The sequence below is a fragment of the Acanthochromis polyacanthus genome, chromosome 15, assembly GCF_021347895.1.
Source record: "Acanthochromis polyacanthus isolate Apoly-LR-REF ecotype Palm Island chromosome 15, KAUST_Apoly_ChrSc, whole genome shotgun sequence".
In the NCBI taxonomy this organism is placed as follows: Eukaryota; Metazoa; Chordata; class Actinopteri; family Pomacentridae; genus Acanthochromis; species Acanthochromis polyacanthus.
In genome coordinates this window covers 5,454,327-5,474,859 of record NC_067127.1, presented here as the reverse complement: position 1 = coordinate 5,474,859, position 20,533 = coordinate 5,454,327, and the positions used below count along the sequence as shown (strand labels likewise).

Here is a 20,533-nt window from a genome sequence, read left to right as displayed (position 1 = left end):
TTATAAACAGCCATGCTGGTTCTAATTGTAAGATCGCAAGAGAACATGATTTATCCACTTGTTATGATGTAGTGCAGCAGGCACCCAGCTAGCAGGGACACAAACAGCATCTAATAAGGATGACTAAATAATCTGAAATCATTGCCTGCCAAGTTTAAGTGTAAATCAATCAAATCCTTAAAGGTTTCCCCTTAAAAACACCATAAACTAGTCTGAGACATTTAATGTTTGTTAAAAAAAATTACACTCATTTCCGGTATTAAGGAAACAAGTAGGTGAGACAGTTAGATGTCTGTGGTGAGCTGTTAGAGTCCAGTAAACTCTACGGTGATAAATCAGGGTCATAAAACGTCTCAACACAATGTGATCGATTGTGAGGCGAAAAGGTTTGTTTTTTTCTGAGCTGCTGCTTGGGAATAGAGGGACGAGGCACCCTGTGGTGAAGCAGAGCTCAGAGTAACACAAGCTTCTGTATCTAAAGGGTAATTAGACGGGGGCATAAAGGAATGGAGGGCAGACGGACTGAAAACAGTGAGAGTGTACACAATGCAGACTGTAACTCAGAAGTAGTTTGAGTTGAATAAGAATTGCATTTATTGGGTCAATATTGCAGGACTTTTTGTAACATCGTTGACAGGTATCATAGTTGACATTTTTGCTGTTTTCAGGCCTAAAATCAAAATGGCCGCCTACAAACCAAACACCACATGGCATTTTTACAGGAAGATCTTCTAATTATATATACAATTGAAAGTTATTTCTAAATATATTGTAGTAAACCTGTTGACATGCCATAAATCCCCACTTGACTCACACACTACTTTATATTAAATAACTCAGAAAGCCTTGGAGTCTTGCCAGTCTTTTCTTTAGGAGGAAATGACATCATGTGGAGCAGATCATGTGATCTGGAATTAACACACTTCCTGGAGAGGTGTTTTTGTAATGGGGAACTTAGTTGAAAGTGATTTCTTGGACACAGATGCATATAAAAATTATATATTGCCAAAAAATAAATATCTGTCATGATTATCTCAACTTGAAATCTTTTTTTAATTTTTACTTTTAATAAAAATATATGCAAGATATATCCCATTGACGTCAAAAGTCCCTCAATTATATATTATCTCAATTAAAATTACACCCAGAACAGTTATCAGTCAGGAAAATCTGAAAATAATACAAAAATAAACACATTCTTTCTTTGTTTCTTTGTGTTTTCTCTGTATTTATTGTACCTGTGATGACTCCACTTGGCATTCAGTTATCAGGAATGTGCTACTATCATTAGCTTAGATGCCAATGTGCAGTTTGTAAGTGTGTTAGCTTGCTAATGGGACATTAGCTTTTTTTTTTTTTACTTTTAAGAAAAACGTATGCAAGATATATCCCATGGACTTCAAAAGTCACTCAGTGATATATTGACTCTGTTTATGAACTCTGTGTAATTCTGATACACACACTGCTGGATGATGCAGGCATGGACCAAACCCACACAGAAGCAGCGAGACCTTCCAGCAGCCCCACTGTGCGGCCATACATAGGCGAGAAATGGTGGGAAAATGTGCAGATGAAAACAACCTCATCTATAAGGAACACCCAATTCTCCGACCGACAGCAGCGAACGTAGCCAAGGATGGACGCCACTGAGGTCTGTGTGATCTCTCCTCTCTGGTCTGCAGTGAGGACTCGACTGCCAGTGAGGCCCTCCAAAATGGGGCTTTATTTCCATGTTTAAAGCCACACCAAAGCCCCGCAGGCTCCAAAAGGGAGCTGAGAGTTACAGTAGCCATGTGGAAGAGCTGTATATACAAGCTCCTGAACAGCACACCAGCAGCCACTGCATGTTGTTTTTCCTCCTTCTGTGACACTTCTATAGTGTCCACAACGAACTCTGCCTGCAAAAAACCTGAAGCTTTTATGCTGCAGCTCATTATGTGACTGATTAAAAAGGCTTTAAATATTCAGTGCAGCTCCATGACCTCACTCTGTAATTCCATCTGCACACTCTGCATCGTGCCAAATGCTGAATATGTAAAGAGCACCTCTTCAGGAGGTGATGAATGACGCTCATACAATCCTCTTTAACATCAGGGTTAAACAGAGAATTCAAACTGTTGCTATATGTGGAGGTGGACTGCAGAGTCGTCCTTTTCATAGAATTTTATACTGTGTTGTAATCCAGATGGTAATATTTTTTCTCTCTTTTTTTTAAAAAAACTTTTCTGTGGTGCAGGTTTTGCTTAGAAAATATATTAACATTTAAAACACTGAAAAATCTGTAAAAACAAACAACTCTAGCAGCAACCTTGCCAGAAAAATATATAAAAATGTTGGAATATTCAAAAATTGTAAAAATGTTAAAATTGAAAACAAAAAAAATTGAAAAATGGTGAGATTTTAATTGATTTAAAGACAGTAAAACTATGTAAATGTATGATCACATGATGTAAAAGTATGAAAAAATGTAAAAAATTAAATAGAAATTAAAAAAAATTCTTACAACCATTATATAAATTGATGTTTTTCTGTAATTTAAAACATATTATCTACAAAATCAGTAAAATAACAGTTACCAAAATGATTTATCATTTTTCAATCATCAATATACATAAAGTCTTCCAAAAATGGCAAATATCAGTAATATCACAATATCTTTTACCGATTTAATTCAGTAAAAAAAAAAAAAACAAAAACAATAATAAGTAAAATAAATTTTACACTCACACATTGGAAAAGATCAAATCAACAACTTTAAATTATTGATGTGGACATTATTTACAGTTTTGGCTTATTTTTCTTACAGTTATCATGAAAATTAATATTCTTTTCTGTAATTTTCATGATAATATCTGGACGCATTTGCAGGCATCCCAACCATGAGTGCTGGTGACCCCAATAACCACTTTAAAGTTAAAACTCTTAACATTCATATTGCACACACAAAAACTAATCATTCATTTCAAACAACCTTTTGTTGAAGTACTTAAGCTCTATTTGTAGCACACGTTTAGTTAACTCTTTTCTATTTACCGGCTGTGAGGTTTCCAGTCTTCTGCAGCTGCGCTCATCTGGATGTCTTCAGGGCAGCAGCAGGCTTTTATACCAGAGCTGCCAATCAGATCATACCAAGTACTGCCACTTCATGGGGTGGACCGGGTTTATTTGATTTAAATATTCCTTTATTTATCTGATTTGTATTGGGTAATTCGATATATTCCAAATTTGTTTCTTAATATTCTTTTGCTTAAGCAGACCGATTGTATCATTCTGTGTGTTTTGTTGTTACTTTAATTTAAATGTATTTTATATTTGCCCCACTATGTGTAACTGGTCTGATCAGCCAGTATGTACGTACCTGTTGAGTGTTTGTCAGGACTGGTGAGAATTTGTTTGAGCAGCTTGATTGGTTATTTGTTGCTTATAGCCTGAGATAAGCTCCGTTCTGTTTACCTCCTTTGTGGGACTGAATTTGTTACTGTTTTGAACTTTCTTTGTCATTTTTGAGTAAAATAAAACCTGGTATTAAATTCACATCACCTGCAAGCCCCCACAATCTATAACTAAAAAAAGGAAACATCTGTAAAATAACACTTAGAAAAAATGAGTTACCATTATCCGTCCTTAATAAACACAATTTTGTTATCCAAAAAAAGGCAAATATCTATAAGATCTTGTTTTTAGTGATTTAAATACAACAGAAATAAGTTTTGGCCTGTTTTTTTACAGTTAAAATGTAAATTCATATTTTTTTCTGATTTTACTAGTTATCTGCAATTTCATGAAGGGGGGAAATCAGTATAATAAAATTATTTCAATCATTTACTTTTTACAGTGTATGATGAATCATTACAGTTTGTTTTGAAACAATGTAGCAAAAAATCTCACCTCAGCTAACTACAGCAGTAAACACAATAAATTAATGTACCTGTAGTTTAAATTGTGCAACATAAAGTTAGAACACCACCGCATACTTCTATTTTTATTACATTTTGCTCGTAATACTTTTATATATGTGGTATTTTCAGTGGAAGGGCTTTGATTAACAGAGTTGAAATGCTGCCCAAGACCCAAATATGGGAAAAAATGAGCAATGAATAAATAAAACTACAAAAATTATCTCTCTATATATAGAAACCCAAATATAGAAAAAAAATTCAACTAAAAATGAAAAAACATTTTATTTTTTGCTCATTTGTTCTGTATTTTTTCAAAAAAAATTTCTACATTTTCTAGAAAAAAAATGAGCAAAAAATACAAAAGATTTATTTATTTTTTTTTTAAAAGCTGTTGTATTGTTGCAACAGTGGGCTTTACAGGGTTAAGTAAAGGATCTAGACATCTATCATAGGATAAAAATGATCACTTGGAACAACTTTGTAATGATTTGTGGAGACAAGTGAACCCAAACCACCCCAGCAAAATGCCCCCTGCAGTGTAACAGCCAACGTTCTGCTTCACTGTGAGGGTCCAGAGTTCAGGTTTCTCTTTGTCACCTATCTACAGATTTAGTGTCTCCGTGTCACTGGGTTTGGTGGATCTTGTGTTTACAGCTTACTTGTTGCTCTTTTAGTCTGTTTCCCTTCTCATGAGTACAGTTTTTCACTCACAGAATTTCCATTTGCTAATTAAATCATCCCTTCATTTATGAATATATCATTTGTCACAGTGAACTTCTCTCTCGCCACAAGGGGGCAGAGGAAGCTTTGAGCCCAGAAGAATCAAATCAAGCAGAATGAAAGCTTCAAAATGTCTTTTTTTTATCCTCCCTCCAGACTTCGAAACCTCTCACATTTCACCACAGCGTGATCACACTCTTTGGAGGCTGATAAGCAACAAAACTGAAACCTGAGCACATTTTCAGTGTTTATTTCTTTCAAGTCATCCACATAATAAATAGAGACAATTCAAACCAATTACACCAGACAGAAAACGGAGTGAAAATAGCTTGGCGTTGCTGAGCGGAAATAAAACAGGCACTTCAAAAAAAAAAGAGAAAAGATTAGTGTGTATTATTTAGCAGGATTTCAAAGGGACTTTTGTTGTTTTTTGTTTGCCATTGGATTAGCAATACAGATACAATAAGAACAGGACCAGGACACGTTTAACAGCATATAAAAAAATAAATCTGATTCTAGTCTGCAAATACACAACAACCAGAGCGTCTGGAGATAAACTAAAAACAGAAAAACAATCTGAGGAGTTGTTAAAATGTTAGCATGCAACAGAAGAGTCTGAGCTTGAATGTTTTTTGTTTTGTTTTTTTCTGTTGAACGTAGATCCAAAATGTTGTCTTTATACAGTATTCTATTCAAACTACGGGTTTAGGTTGAGCCTGTCGGTCTGTCGGGACATGAGGACCATCTATAGCTTTATTAACAGAAATTACAAAATGCAGATTAACATACTCTTTGTATTCTTCCGGTAAAATGCTGTTACTCCCTTCTCATGTCACGTACAGTCCACAAAGTCTGCCGGACTGAAATGAAGCTCACAAAGAGGCCGAGTCGGGCTGAAATGTGATGCGCATGCTGTGACAGCTCTATGGTTTATTTGCACTTCTGCACAGTACTTTACTACCAGAGGTGGATTAACTAGAAAAGCTATTTGTTGTAGATTTACATGTATGTGTACTTTAGCTTGTGGTCGTTAACAGTCTACTCAATCAACTAAAAACTCACAGAGGACAACACTATATGAACAACTGACCCTCACCGTCCTGCATAATTAAAAATGAACTAATTCAAGTCAGTGGCTTGGCAACTGTTAAAAAAATGTGGCTGCAACACATTTTGGTTTTGCATACACAAATATTATCGACCTAGTCCTAGCCCAGTCCAGAATCTTTGACTTTACAGTTTGCTTTAAAGAGAGGATTTGATCTCGGACTAGGCTGGATCCAGTGTTACAATAATGAGTGTATGAATGGACCACACAGCTTAGTACTGATAGATTTAAGAGGTGAAAAAAAAGAAAGCCAGTCCTCGGTTTGACGCTCTGTTCAGATGTGAGGAAAAAGGTTTCACCCTTAAAATCTCCCTTATTTTCTTGGCACAAAGTGGTTTACAAAAAATTCCTCTGCCCATAAACACCTTTGAACGCGTCGTCGTGTCTGTACAGGTTAAAATAAAGCTCTGTCTTCGAATTCTAATCAGCACAAGTAAAATATGTAGTTTTGCTTTGACAAAAACATCAACTCTTGGTGTTAACTACGCCGTTGGAACCGAGACAGCAGGCAGGCAGAGGGGCGTGGGGGAACACGGGGTCGTCTTTGGCACACGAGTGCAGTTCAGAGGTGACCCGTCCTGTTTGTCTTCTACACTGATGGATGAGCTTTGATGTGAAAAACCAAAGCCTGCCTTTTCAACACCAGCTTCCTCGTCATCTTCGTCCAGAGAAGCGAGTTTTAGCGTCCAGTTGAAGCGGGTCAGACCTCACTCACCGGCAGATCGGCGTCTTGTAGGTCCAGGTGTGGGTCGGGCGTGTGGGGCTCAAAGCTGCTCCGCCGTCGCCACGGTGACTCCTCCTCGGCGTTAGCGATGGTGGTCGCCGGCGGCTCGCTGGTCACTTTGCCAGGCGCGTCTCCTGCAGGGACAGGCGTGCTGGCGGGTGGCTGTGACTGGGGCGTGGCAGCAGGCTCATGAAGTGCTCGCTGTCCCACGCCAGGCTGCGAGCGTGGGCCGCACGTGACAGCAGCCCCCCACTCTGGGTAGCATGGTGGCATGGCAGATATGGGCGAGCGAGGGATGGGGGACCCGTGGGGCTGCGGTAGAAAGTGGAACGGCTGCCGTGTTCCTGCAGCGGGAGGAGAAAAGCAAAAGAAAGCGTTGCTGTTAGCGAGAAAAGTCAACCTCCGATAAGCGTGGCGTATTTGAGACGAGCCAAAGTGAGTTACAGACTTGGAATTAGCACCAGCATGTGGGGCTTGATGTAGCTTGAAGGTTGAAGGTGCTGAAGAATGTAGCATTGCTAGAGAGGAGAGATGGTGGTAGTAGCAGTGGTAGTAGCAGTAGTAGTAGTAGTAGTAGTAGCAGTAGAGGTAGCAGGAATAGTAGTGTCAGCAGGTTTTAGTTTTGGTAGTCTCAATAGGTTGCGGTGGAAGTTCAAACAGAGAGCCTTAGGAAGCAGTGGTTGGTTGTTGCTCATTATTTCACAGCCTTTCATTGTCAAATTTCAATCTCTGAAAAGAAACAAAAGCATGAGAAGAAAGAAGAAAGCACAGGAGAGGTAGTAGAAGCAAAAAGAGGTAGCAGTTGAGCAGTTTGTGAAATGTTGGTTACACAAACATCCCAGCTAGGAAGGCCCCAAAACACTCCGATAGCACTACCTGTCACATTTAAGGGTCTTTATTTTCAAACATGATGCTACTTTGCAGTGATTTTGCAGGTTTGTGTAACTTCCAGTAAATCCAAATGAAGTATTGTAGCACAAATGTTTCTAATAATTTGATTGAGAGCCACATTTGTACTAACAGATGCTTTATGCTGAATTCAAACGTCCAAAATAGATGTAGATAATCAGACAATCTACCACACAGAACATCTGGAACACTGCCTGCAGAGCATTGCAGCTCTGATAGCCGATATTATCACAAAGTGCAGGTATGTCCCATGAGCCGTTTGCAGTCTTTATGAGCTCAAACAAACCCAATTATCATCACACAAAACCCGGTTTAGTCTGCAGCTCAGGACGTGTGGATTCAGCTTCAGCGAGTTCCCATTTACAAAGCCGTTACACCATTTAACCTTTAGCACACCGACATATAAGGAAGTCAACATGAAAACAAGTATCTTATTATCGTGTGTATGAGAAAGAGAGAAAAAAAAACATACAGGCAGCGAACAGGAGGGAGGAGGAGAGACAAGCAGGATGTCACACATCTAAGACAGGTACACAGCTGCAGCAGACTGCAGAGATAACAGGGCACGAAGGGAAGAGAAACAGAAGGTGTGAAAGACAGTAATAAAGACAAAGATAGAACCAGGCTAAAGGTATTCAGAGCTAAGCTGGACAGCTAGTTCATGCAGTCAATGTTTGGTTATGCATGGACTGTACATGTAGAATCCCATTTTTACACTGAAACATCATCAGGAATGGTAAAACAGGTGAAAGCTGTGCAAGTGAAGCTGTAACGGAGGGAGGCAGGTAGTGACTGTCATATTCCAGCTGTTTGCACTCATTCTGTAGCTCAGCAAAAACCTCAGCACTTGAAAGACTTGAGGTGTGCTTGATTTGAGTTGCCATGCCTCTGGCCACAGCCGTCACATGCAGGAGAATTAAGCACACCTTGAGTCTGAAAATTCCAGGAATTGCACCGGTTCAGCTGCCATCTATCTGAATTCAATGGGCCTAACATTTAAGCCGAGCTTAATGTGACAATGCAGCAAAAGAAAGGCAAAAAAGGAAAAGAGGTGAATGAGAGAAGCAGCGAGGATGAGGGCGTGAAGGGAGGAGCGCTTGTTGGGTTATCACAGCCATACTTAGGGTGTGGTTGGTTCTTAGCAAAAAAATAAAAAGAGAGAGAGAGCATCAGATGTGCGGTCAGATCTGATCTGCTCCCACGTCCACAACCAAAAAGGGCCAGCCAGTGAGTGGGGAAAAAAGTATTAAAAAGGTGAACTTATAGTTTTAAAAGGGGATTTAGACGAGCTGACATACGTGCTGCTGCACTCCCCGATTCGGGACGTATACCTCTGTATACAGGGGTTCGACAGCCGTCTGGCCTGCCGCATCTGCAACAACACAGTGCAAAGCAGGATTAGAGCAGATGGGCCGTCTGGCCACCGAGAGAGGAGGAGGAGGTGGACAGAGTGTAACAGACTGAGAGAGAAAAAGAGAATAGAGAGAAGATGCACAGGAGAAGAAAAACAAGCAAGAAAGAAAGACACAGGACGCAAGAAAGAGAACTGGAGAGAAACAGACGTAGCGCAGAGATTGAATCCAGTTTAACCAGAAGGGAGCAGCTGCTGCAGAGGCTTCTGCAGCCGTGATTATAGTTTATGTCTCGTCTTACCTGCAGGTCTAGCTAGTAGTCTCTACAGAACTAATAAAGTCCTAAAACTCAGGTAGCTTCATGTGCTGCTGAATGCTGAAAGCTAGTGATGATGGAGCAGGTTATCTTGCAGACCAGTAGCCTGCTTTAGTTAAAAATAAAAACAGGGGCGTCCTGGTAGGTCTGGAGGGGAGGAAAAAGTCCTGAGTTGGTGTCCAGCTGGACGCCTTGGTTGCATGTTTCTCATTTACTGACATCTATCGATTCTGTCTAATAAACGCATAACATGTCCAAAAAAGAGGTCTAAGAAAATCAGTACTTTGTTGGTGGGTGGTGATGAGGAGGGATGAGGAAAATGCAGAATAGGCTGTGCAAAGTTCAAGGTAAATACTGCACACATATCCTATTACAATACAAACATACAGACAAACATACATGCATCATTAGTTTTTTTCATCCAAATCATCCTTTTCTTTATGTTTCTGTGCAACCTGAAAACTCACATCCCAAGTTGGGAGCAGAGAACAACTAGTGTAGGCGTGTTTCTGGACGACACAAGCAAAATTTAATATTATTTAAATACAAGTATAAGGTCAGTTTATCTGGAACACACTGCCAAATTGCAGTTTCTGCTATTCTGCATCAGCTTGACATGAAAAAGGATTCTCACTGCAGCTGCTTGAGCAACTGTGAGAACCAAAAAGACGGCAAATAATAATCAAAACAATGACATGGGAGAAACAAATCGGACACGTTTCTGTACGGTCCTGACTCAACTCCTCCAACCACCAGATGTCACTCACAAAGTCTCAGGTTCTGCTCGTGCCAGACAAAGTCACTAAGGTTAGAGTTGTTTCTCTGCTACATTTAAGATACATACTGTGGCTGCAGACCTCCCGGGCCCCCGCTGGGCCACAATGGCCCCCGAGACAGCCTTGATCCAGCTGTGCATCTCCTCTGGACTGTCAGCCTGGTGGATACGCAGAAAAAGAAAGTAACAGAGAGAACAGAATGAGACCATTAGAAGTGGAAGTCAGAATTAGCGGTTCAAACCCACAATGTATTAAGATGACAGTGTAGAAACGTGTGGGGAAGCTCTGAGTGTCTGTATGAGACATTCCTGTCATCATGGAAAGCTGCATACCTGGATGTAAAACGTCCTTGATGTGGTGACGACTTCAAACAGATTATCTCTCATCATAATGTCACTACGACAAAGTAGAAAACAAGTTGGATCATATTTTATCTTCAACTGAATCCATCTTTATCAGAACAGGTAAACACAATACTCCTGGACAAAGACATTTTTTTGTACAACAGGAAAACGTCGGGACATGTTAAATACCTCTGTTTGCACTCTTGGACTTTGTGAACTTCCTTCAGTGGGATCATTCTCAGAGGCTCTTTCTCCTAAAGGCAACAAAACAAGTGTTCACAACACAGGATAAATATTATTATCTGTATGTACATGCTGGCGACAAATGAGGCCGAGTAGCTGAGCTTGTTTGCTGTTTCACAGGTAGGGAAGAAAGTGAACTCTCCTAGAAGCAGCAGACTGTAAACACTCAGCGAAAAACCCTGATGGTTGTAACTTTCTTGACCCGGCTATTTGATACAGTAGACAGAGAGTCTGTGTCCTTGGGGCCTGTTGATAGCCAAATAGACAGATAAAGCTGTCAAATAAGGGCAGACCCTGACAAGGACAGGGGACGGGACGTGCAGTATTATCCTGAGGACAGTCTGTGTGTGTGTGTGAATGTAACAAAGGCCAGGGGGGCATGATAGGACATGTGGAGCGAAGGCACTGAATTCCACATACTGCGGATAAAACATGCTGGAACGTGCGACGGTTTGTTTTCAGTGACTTCGCCTCAGAATATGGTGGTGAATCAAATCCATACGTATTGTCAACAAATCATTCCTTAAATTAAGCTTCATGTGAATGAATCACAGTTAATTACCAAATCGGACTTGAAGTAACTCATTGAGTTCTCTTCCAAGAGGAAATATCGCCGTTTCCAGTTCCTCATCTGAGGAGAAAGGGTAAAGATAATAATTGTATGTATATAGCACCCTTAAGAACCACACTCACAAAGTGTTATGACAGTCAAAACATTCAAACACAGAGACAATCAAACAAGCTATAGGAGACAAGTCAATTCAAATAAATAGCAAAAATGACCATAAATTAAATGAATAATTAGGGAGATTAGCAACTCAAACAAGGGAACTAGGCAGTTTGGAAATTAAAGAACAAGATTGAGAGTTGAATTTAAAAATAAAAAAATTAGAGCATTAAAGAACTAGAGGAATGACATCACACCAAAGAACCAGGCAACTAAAAGTAAAATAAAACAAGAGAGAACGTCTAAAATAAACAGGATATAATACAGAATAAAACACTAAAACTAGTTAAAGCTAAAAGTAAACCTCGCATAAAACAAGTCTATAAAAGTGGATTTTAAGAAGTGATTTAAAAGAAGGTGCTCAGACATTCTGTGTAGTTTCCAGGCAAAGAGAAACAGTGACACTTGCTAATTTCACAGGCACCATTTTTCTTAACGTTTCTATATTTGACATTTTCTTCATATATAGAGGGACAAGCACATTGCCCTTGTGCACTTACACAGTACAGAACTGTACACACTGGAGAAGCTGCATTTTCTTAAACAACCAAAGTACTTACTATAATCAAGCTGAAATTTCATCATTCCACAAATCAGAAAACTAAGCATTCTGTCCAACATGGACATGTCACGGATTTTAAGGATGTTGCTGTAATTCTAACTTTGTCAGTGATAACAGTAGGGCTGCAGCTATTGATTAATCGTCTGTCTCATGTGTGTTACAGCATCAAAAGTGAAAGTCAACACAAATAACATGCAGTCGTCTGCGCTGTATCGTGCATATATTATACATTTATCATTTCCTGTTTCTCATAAAAGCAGTGAGTCTATGAGTTTCTGTAACAAAGAAAACAGGAAAGCTTGTGCTCATGTAGCAGTGATGAAACCCAGCTGCTACGATGCAATGAAACCTGTCACCTGACTGTGAGAGACGGTATGACAGACGACTAAAACTTCACTACTGCAGCTGACCAAGGGGAGACAACGTAACACAACAGCCTTTAAAGCTCCATTAATCAATATCTTTAGATCGATTAATGATATCGATACAGTGCGGATGTTATTTCTGTTGCACAGCGCGCTCACTTCCGCTTCTGATGCTGTAACGTGGATGAGACACAGACATATGATTACTCGATTAATCGATAGCTGCAGCCCTAGATAATAGTGTTGCAGATTTTTCAGAAAGAGTCACTGAGTTGAATTAATGCCACCAACTCATATCCAGGAAATCCCAAATACTCACCACAGCTCCTTGCTTGACGCAGTAGCCCGACTTGATGACGGTGTGCTCCTGAGCCGGTCTTCCCAGGAAGTAGGGCAGCTGGCTGTGGGAGCGCTGCATGGCGTCACGCTCTGCTCTGTCTGCACCGTCACCACCTTCTTGCTGGAGGGTGAAGGATACCGGAAATATTGTCAACGCAGGGGCATACTTAAAAACACATTTTGCATGATTTTGTGGATTCTACGACGACAAAAGACATCAGCCGCAATCCGTGTTAGACAGGTTTTTGAGAAGAAGGTAAAGAAATTTGGCAGGCAGCGCTAAAGATGAACTTTTTAATGCACTGAGGGACCTTACTTTTAAATGGGGGTGCACTGGCAGATCATTTCTGCATGATGCTACGATACACCGTGATCTCTTGGAGGTGATCGCTGTTTATTTTGACATTAACAAATAATAAAAAAAACTAAAAATAGTACAAAAGAGGTGAAAATCTGCATGTACAACGTGGGTACACCTGGCAGCAGAAACCAGTGGAGGGTTTATTATTGACTGATAATAAATGAATTCATAACTGCTGCTGGCCTTTCTCTCTTGAATCAGAGTTGGCTGCCCTCTCCTCGCACCGAAAGTGACCTGATAACCCACATGAACTTGCTCAGACATGGCATCAGCAATGTCTGAGCAAGCTCTCATAAATTTGCATTTGATATGTCAACAACTGACATATCAAATGAGATGGGATGATACTGTGTGACAGCAGAAAACAGGCAGAGAACTGCAAGTTAGCAAAAAAAAAAAACAAGCATTACCAGAGCAGCAACAAAGTGAATAAAGGACATCAAAACATCCAAAAAGAAACATTTTGTTTTCAATACTTTTTCTAATAAAGCAAATGTCATAAAAAGTCTCAGCTGAACCAGCATAAACAATGTCTCATTCATTTATGCAGTACTTTGTTTGTGGACAGTTTATCATTAAGCTAAAGTGGAGCCCTGGCAGGACATGTGTGAAGTCATCACTAAAAATACAAAACACAGGTTCTTCCTTAAATGTTAACATGAACATATACAGCCGACAGTAATAGTTTCTACAGCTGCAACCAAGGATTATTTTTGTTAGTAATCAATCTGTTACTTTTCCTATTAATTGCTTATTCATTAATAGAAATTTATTGCAGCATATACTTGTGAAATATCACAATATCTCTGAGCCAACAGTGGAGTACTTAAAACTGCTTTATTTGTCTGACCAACTTGTCCAAAAGCCCATCCATATGTGGCCTAAAAGTGAAAAAAAACTTTTGTTTTAGAAGCAGAAAATACATTTAAATTCATCCGAGAACCTGGGAGCAGCTCACTTCTTAATAGATAACTGACTAATCAAGTATCTCTTAGTTATATGACAGCATAAAGGGAATGAAGGAGTGATAATAGTCAAAACTATCGTGTTCAAAATAATACAATATGGTATCTTCTTTGTCAGTGGGTCCAAAGACTGTACTGCCCACATCATTTATTTCTACTAAACAACAGTTTGTCATTGGTGTTCCCCCGCAGCTAACCTTTAAATGTAACATGTTACATGTGGTAGAACATGCAGGACGTGTTTAGGTCATGCTTACCTGTGTCTGGGTGACAATGGGAACTCCTCCGATGATCTCCGTCTTATAGGAGACTTGCTTCTTGGGTCCCGCGACGTCTGGCAAAGCCTTCTGGTTTTCTGCATTTTGCTGGCCGTCTGACAACTTTGGCACCTAAAGAAATAAAACACCCACATGAAAAGTGGGAAGATAACTTTGAATGAACTGCCTAAATCCCACAACCTGCCAGTGAGTTAGAAAAACATGTTAGCTTTCCAAAAAATAAAGCTAAATTCCACCATTTATCAGTAAAAGAAACTGTAAAAACAGGAACAATTGTCAGACTTTCAACTTTCTGACCATTTTGTCTAAAAATGATCCAAAAATTCTCTCTCATTTAAACTTTTCTGCTGTGTTTACGCAGAACAGATAGAAGACAAGTAGGAAACAAATTAAAAATATAAGTAGAAAAACAAATGTAGCAACACCTCATAACAGTTTCTTTAATAAAGTATATCATCAAATCAACTTTTGTATTTTCTTTTGTTTTATGATTTGTGGCATTTTTGAGTTCTCCTCACTTCTAGTTACGGCTGTGCTGTGTCCATGAAGGTGCAGACTTTTGTATTATAGTGAAAAATGAGTAAAATGAGTAACCCAGAAATTGTCCAGGGTTAAAAACACGTCATACAGAATGAGGTGTTTTGCAGAATTCTGCTGGTTGTAAAATAGCCCTTTTCTCTGTAGTTAAAGTGGAGTTTACGTATTCAGCAGTTGACAAGGCCGTAACACATTTTATATCCATTTCCTCTTGGCATGGCTAAGGCTTCACGGAGAACAATGGAATCAGTGCTTTATCCCAGAACTCAGTGCAACAATGCAACATCCTGTTAGTCATGCTCTGACTCACTTCTATCTACTTTCTTGATAGTCTTCTTATTCATTTCAGCAGAGGAGGAAGAAATGAAAGTTTTTCCGATTCATGAAACATGAGCCAAAAGAACCGATTAGACGGCTGGATCGGAGACGGAGTGTGTGTCTTGTATTTATCTGCGTACATCGTGTGTGTGTGTTTGTGTCTTACAGTGATCTTGGTGGCTTTGTTGAGAGCGTTGACCCAGTCCACAAGGTCCTGCTGATCATTGGCCTGCAGGAAGAACTTCCTCATCCCAGCATTGATGACTGACAGATCATAAAAAACAGCAGTGGGAACAACAGTAAGAATGACAGCACATTCAAACCTCCTCTGGTACAGTCAGATCACATCCTCTACTCCAGGGTGGAAAATTCATTTGAGTTCAGGGCCCACATTCAGCCCAATCTGATCTCAAGTGGGCTGCACCAGTAAAATTACAACATAATAACCGCTAAATAGCCACAATTCCAAATGTTTCTGTTTGTTTTAGTGCAAAAAAAGCCCATTCTGAAAATATTCACATTTAAGGAACTATCTTTGAACAAACTGAAATTTGTTTAGAAAAATAAATTCAGCTTCAACAATTTATAGATCACGGAGTGTCAATAAAGGGAAAAAACATTTAGCCACAGGTATCATGTATATAAAAAACAACAAAATCAAGACAAAATGTTACAAGAATGAGACCCAAAACAGCAAAAGCGAGGAAAAAAATAACAAAAGATGAGACAGCACGAAACAAAACAAAGTGACAAAAAAGCTACAAAGCCAAAAAAAAATGGAGGAGACAAAAAAAAAAAATGACAAGAGTGTGAAACAATACGACAAAAATGAACCACAAAATGCCAAAAATTAGATCAAAAACACTCGGGCTGGACCCGAATATCCGAATATTCGGTCGTGACGGTGGTATCTGGATATTAATTTTGAGATCCGAATATTCACCCCCGCCCCTCCACTCCGTCGGATGATGTCACATGAACAGTGTTCCTGTCGCACGACACCCACCCCCCATCCCCCACCCCCCACCCCCTTTTCAGGCGGTGCTGTAGGAACTGATCCTAATAGTTGGATTCTGAATGTCAGAACGCACCCGCCGCCACAAATTTCTCAGGGAGACAAAAACAACTGAGCCAAGTGACTCTCCCACACACCACCAGCAGCATTTCTCTCCATGAGGATAATGACCCATCTAGATTCAGCTGCCACAGTCTGCCACCACCTACCCACTTCTAACCATGACGGGGGGAAAAAAGAGCCCACAGCCACCAATCACCAAATATTCTCACGCATTTTCACCCCCGTGTGAATACGAGCGAAACATTTTCAATCACAAAGAAATTTTTGGGTCAAATGCTGATTAGCTATGGATCTGGTTTTCAGAGCTGAAAGAAAGTCTCTCGTTCTCTCTCGCTACCATAAATCCTTCAGTTCTGCAGCTCAAATCATCCTTGTGTCTCCTCTATTTCCTTTCGACACCATGGCAATAAATTACATTAAAGCCGGACTGGTAAATCTGACGGGGGCGAGCTGTAAAAAGTCAAACTCTGTGGCACAATGAGGATCATTCTTCCTTGTTCTGTGTGTTTAGGTCCAGCTTTTAGACACATTTAAGACCTCTCTGTCTTTTTTTCCCACTTCCCTGTCAATAAATCTCTCTGTCTGGTCTAACTCAGCATAACATAATCAAACAGGATTAACCTACCAATGTGTCCGCTGTATGTGGAAGAGGTAAACTTCTTGGCAGTGGGGAAAGTGCTGGGTTCTCTTGGGCAGAGCTGGGAGAGTGGCTATCAGATCTGACTCATAGATACACATTACAAAACTCTGAATTCTGCTGGGAAATGCAGCCAACCACCAAAGTTCACACAAATACTCTTGATCTCTCTCGCTATCTCGCACAAGGCAAAGACTCAAATCCATCACAGAACACAACCAAGTCTCTATTTTCTTACTATAAAAGAATCTGCGGCCATGACCCAACTTTTCTAAACACTTATCTAGATGCAAGAAAAGGGTCAGTGGCAGGATTCATAGATATCAGCAGAACACGTGGCACAAAAATGGCCGGGTAAAAATAACCTCATACGTCTCTGACCCGGGTTCCGATTAGGATGCCGGCATCCTGTCGAAACTTCAACAAGGCGACTGGTGTGCACACGGCCAGACGTGCATACAGTCGCAGTAGTCAGCTCCCCGTCACACACCAGTGTTTCCTGCTATTGAATTAGATGGAAGACGAGGAACGGGGCTAGTAAATAATAATACCGATAGAGGTTTATTCCTGAATAAACTGACGTGGTTCTGATTTGTGCAACATGCACAAAAGACATAGCTTTAAGCCATTTCTGACCAATTCTGAGTTATTTAACAGTTTTTGAGTCATTTTGGATAATTTTTGTAAATTACACTATCAAAGAAGTACAAAAGCTACATTTCTTTGATAGTTTAGTTCATAAAAAATGCTCAAACTGACTCATAAACTATTGAAAATAACTCAGAATTGGTCAAAAATGGCTCAATTGCTTAAAATCCTTTAGTACTCAAGTCTTCTGTCGTCTTAAAGGTACTCTGTGGAGTGGTATTAACATTCGTTGGCAATAAGGAATTTCTAAAGCTAGCAATATACCAGCATAGCAAGAGGGTGGCTGCCCATGTATACAGTGAAGGTTCAAAACTTCTGGAAAATGAATCCAACAGTGATGCTCGGCCTTAAGGATGTATATAATGCAAAACAGCTTGTTTACAGTGAAAACTCCATTAGGTATTGTTTAAATTTAGCCGGATGAGATGAAAATCTCAGCTTCTCTGCAGGAAATACAGTGTACAATTATAAAATAGACCAAAAAAAGAAATGTCTAATTGTCCAGACTATGGATTTGTAAAGAAAATCCTAGAAAACTTATCAGGTGCCAACACAACCATCATAACGTTTAGGGAAAACTGCAATGCACAAGCAATCCTTAAATAGTTAAACCAGGTCATCACAAATCCAAGTCATTAACTGCTGCAGCCTCCTGCATCTGTGTGTGTGTTGACTAAACACACGGCATCGAACGAGGCTGCCTGGTCAGTGGTGGAGAAAGTATGTGGAGAGCAGAGCTTGACCAAGTTTAGGGGGCAGACAAGGACAGCAAACATTCCTCCCTTAGGTTATATTCAGGGTACTTAGCTTAGTCAACATGTGATTAAGCACAGCATCACTGCTGATGTTTGCAGAGCACTGCGGACATCTGCTAAGTTCTACTCTTTTAAAAGCTGCGAGATCCTCTGACATGTCAGAAACCTGTTAAATATACATATTAAAAATCAAACCTCAAGAACTAGGTGGAATATTTCTGAATGTGTCTATATTCGCTGTGGCGACCCCTGAAGGGAAAAGCCGAAAGGAAAAGAAGAAGATACTGCTCTGACAAACCATCAAACTGAAAATTAACAGCAGGCAGTAAGATTGGAATGACGGGTGTTTTCTTACCAAAGCAGAATTCAGCTTTCGGCCTCAGCTTAGTGGCATCGCTGACCTGCAGGAGGACAAAGCCCAGAGCTGTTAGCTTCCCAGTTCAACTAAATACTGGAAATGATTCTAGTAATACAGCATCTAATCATGTTTGACAAAGATAAGCTTCAGCGGTAATTCCGCTTACCTTAGAGATGTAGGTGAGCTTCAGGGAACCAACACAGTCTGCACCAATAGGCAGGTTCTGTGGGAGAATGGTGAAAAGAAAAAGCTAAAACTAACGATACAATTACATGATACAAATGATCCTGAAGCCTGAGCTGTGGGAGACTGACTGTGCTCTGTTGGGGGACTGAAGTTAAGTTCTACAAAGCGAGTCAATATTACAGAGTAAGAACAGTAGACTTTGGCTGCACTCCATCATAGTTCATTTCAGTGCTTTTGTGTGCTTCCGAAACTAGGGGATCCAGATTTAACGTCATTAAAATTTAACCTTATCCAATCTATAAAAAGAAAGGGACTCGCTGAATTATTTAGAATTTCTCCTGCACTACATCATTTATGAATACTTCATGTAACAGCGCACTTACAAATGCAGCCTCACCAAAGCAGCACGGCGTACAAACCGGGAGGATGGTTACGCTGCAAAAACTGCGACGCCAAGGGTCACAGAGCAGACAATGATGGCCACTGTGGTCGATGCAAATATTGCCGCCACCGCCGATGTCACGGACTCATCCAGACAAACAGCTAATCCCAGGTTTAGAGTTAAAACATTGGGCCGTTTTAAATGATTCACAGCATTGACTGCGAGACAGACACACTGTCCTGGAATATGTGCTTCCCAATTCTGTCAACTGGAATTACATAATACAGGTTCAGCCATCCTTGGAAGGCGGTCTGGCAGTGGAAACATTTAGAATGTACCTCATTTTGTGGTGATAATGAATGCAGACAGATAGCTATAAGTGGCCTGCAGTCAACATACAGTTGCATGAAAGCTGATTATCTAGAATGATAACTAGCTGGCATGTAGCTGCCTGTAGATTCGCCAGTTTTCCAGCAAACAAATGACACATTTGCCTGTGCAGCTACCTGGAAAATAAAGCTAAGCGCTAAGCTAACACAGCTAACCGTGTGTAATTACCTGTGGGTTGTCCATGAACCACACCAAGCTCCCCTGCTGTGTGTCCAGTATGAAGTAACGGCGCAGGAACTTGCCGCTGCTCTCGTTCTCCTCGATGTCCAGAAAGCCACAGATGCGGTTCTGTCGGTCCACGTAAGGCATCTCGTCGCCGGGACATTCCCTGGCCTGCTCAGGCCGGGAGTGGAGCGGGGAGAAGAGCGGGGGGCAAGCGGGGACTGGGGTAGAATTCCTTCAGGACAGAGATAAAAGAGCGGAAAGAGAGATGTGTGAGGAGGGAGGGAGGAAATGAGGAATTTCAGTTGTCTTTGAGGGGTGAGCCTTTGCTCCCTCTTTGCCTTTCTCTCTGTATCTACTGTATCTGTGGTAGCTCTGCCACCTGGAACTCACCAGGCTACAGCCAGCGAGGGGATCATGTGACACAAACCACAACCCCGCCTTTATCCCTTTATATCAGCCTCACCCACTCTCTCTCCCTCTTTTCTCTCTCTTTTTTCATGTAACACATATTCCACACTGTCACTCTCTCTTCTACCTCCTCCACCCACCCTGCCTCGCTCTCTTTCTTTGCTTCTCCCTCTTGCCTTGCGGTGTTCTCCTCTCTCACTTTTCTGAGCTATCTCCTCCCAACCGCTCTCTCATCCGATTTGGCAAGCCTCTGGCCAGCCCCTTCTGTCTCCTCCCTCCCTGCCTCCCCTCCCGCCACAGCTGAGCACCCACTTCGGCATTGTCAAAAAAAAAAAAAAACACCACCGAGTTCGGCCATGTTCGACACGACGAGAAAACACAAACACCCAAAAAGATCCGCGTGGGAGAGAATGTGCAATATTTAACCTGCCGAGCTCTGACACGTCCCTGGAACCTACTGCTCTCTGTTAATCAACAAAAAAAAAGTGCATGACTGGAGTACATCTGTTCAGTCCTACGTGTGTGAACGCTCGCGTCTCAATGTCAAAGCCTGCGTGGGTGGGTGCAGCGTTACTGTAGGCATATTGTCGCATTAGCCTGTTTAAGCTGCTGTCTTTTTGGACGGAGCCTAAAATATGTGAGTGAGATGAGTCCGTGGAAGGCAAAGATAAAGCCGCTCTTTC

General features: G+C 40.7%; 1 protein-coding gene across 1 annotated transcript; it reads right to left on the bottom strand.

The window, feature by feature from the left end:
* Positions 1-4,853: 4,853 nt before the first annotated feature.
* On the bottom strand, positions 4,854-20,116 carry LOC110957644 (pleckstrin homology domain-containing family A member 1-like). Its single transcript, XM_022203776.2, is given in 15 exon segments — positions 4,854-6,755; positions 6,758-6,795; positions 7,833-7,907; positions 8,659-8,732; positions 9,873-9,962; positions 10,137-10,200; positions 10,338-10,402; positions 10,954-11,022; positions 12,365-12,505; positions 13,968-14,099; positions 15,010-15,107; positions 18,317-18,362; positions 18,486-18,542; positions 19,446-19,674; positions 19,833-20,116. Coding segments are annotated over 15 exon segments (1,395 nt in total). The 5' UTR covers positions 19,859-20,116; the 3' UTR covers positions 4,854-6,564.
* Positions 20,117-20,533: the final 417 nt, after the last annotated feature.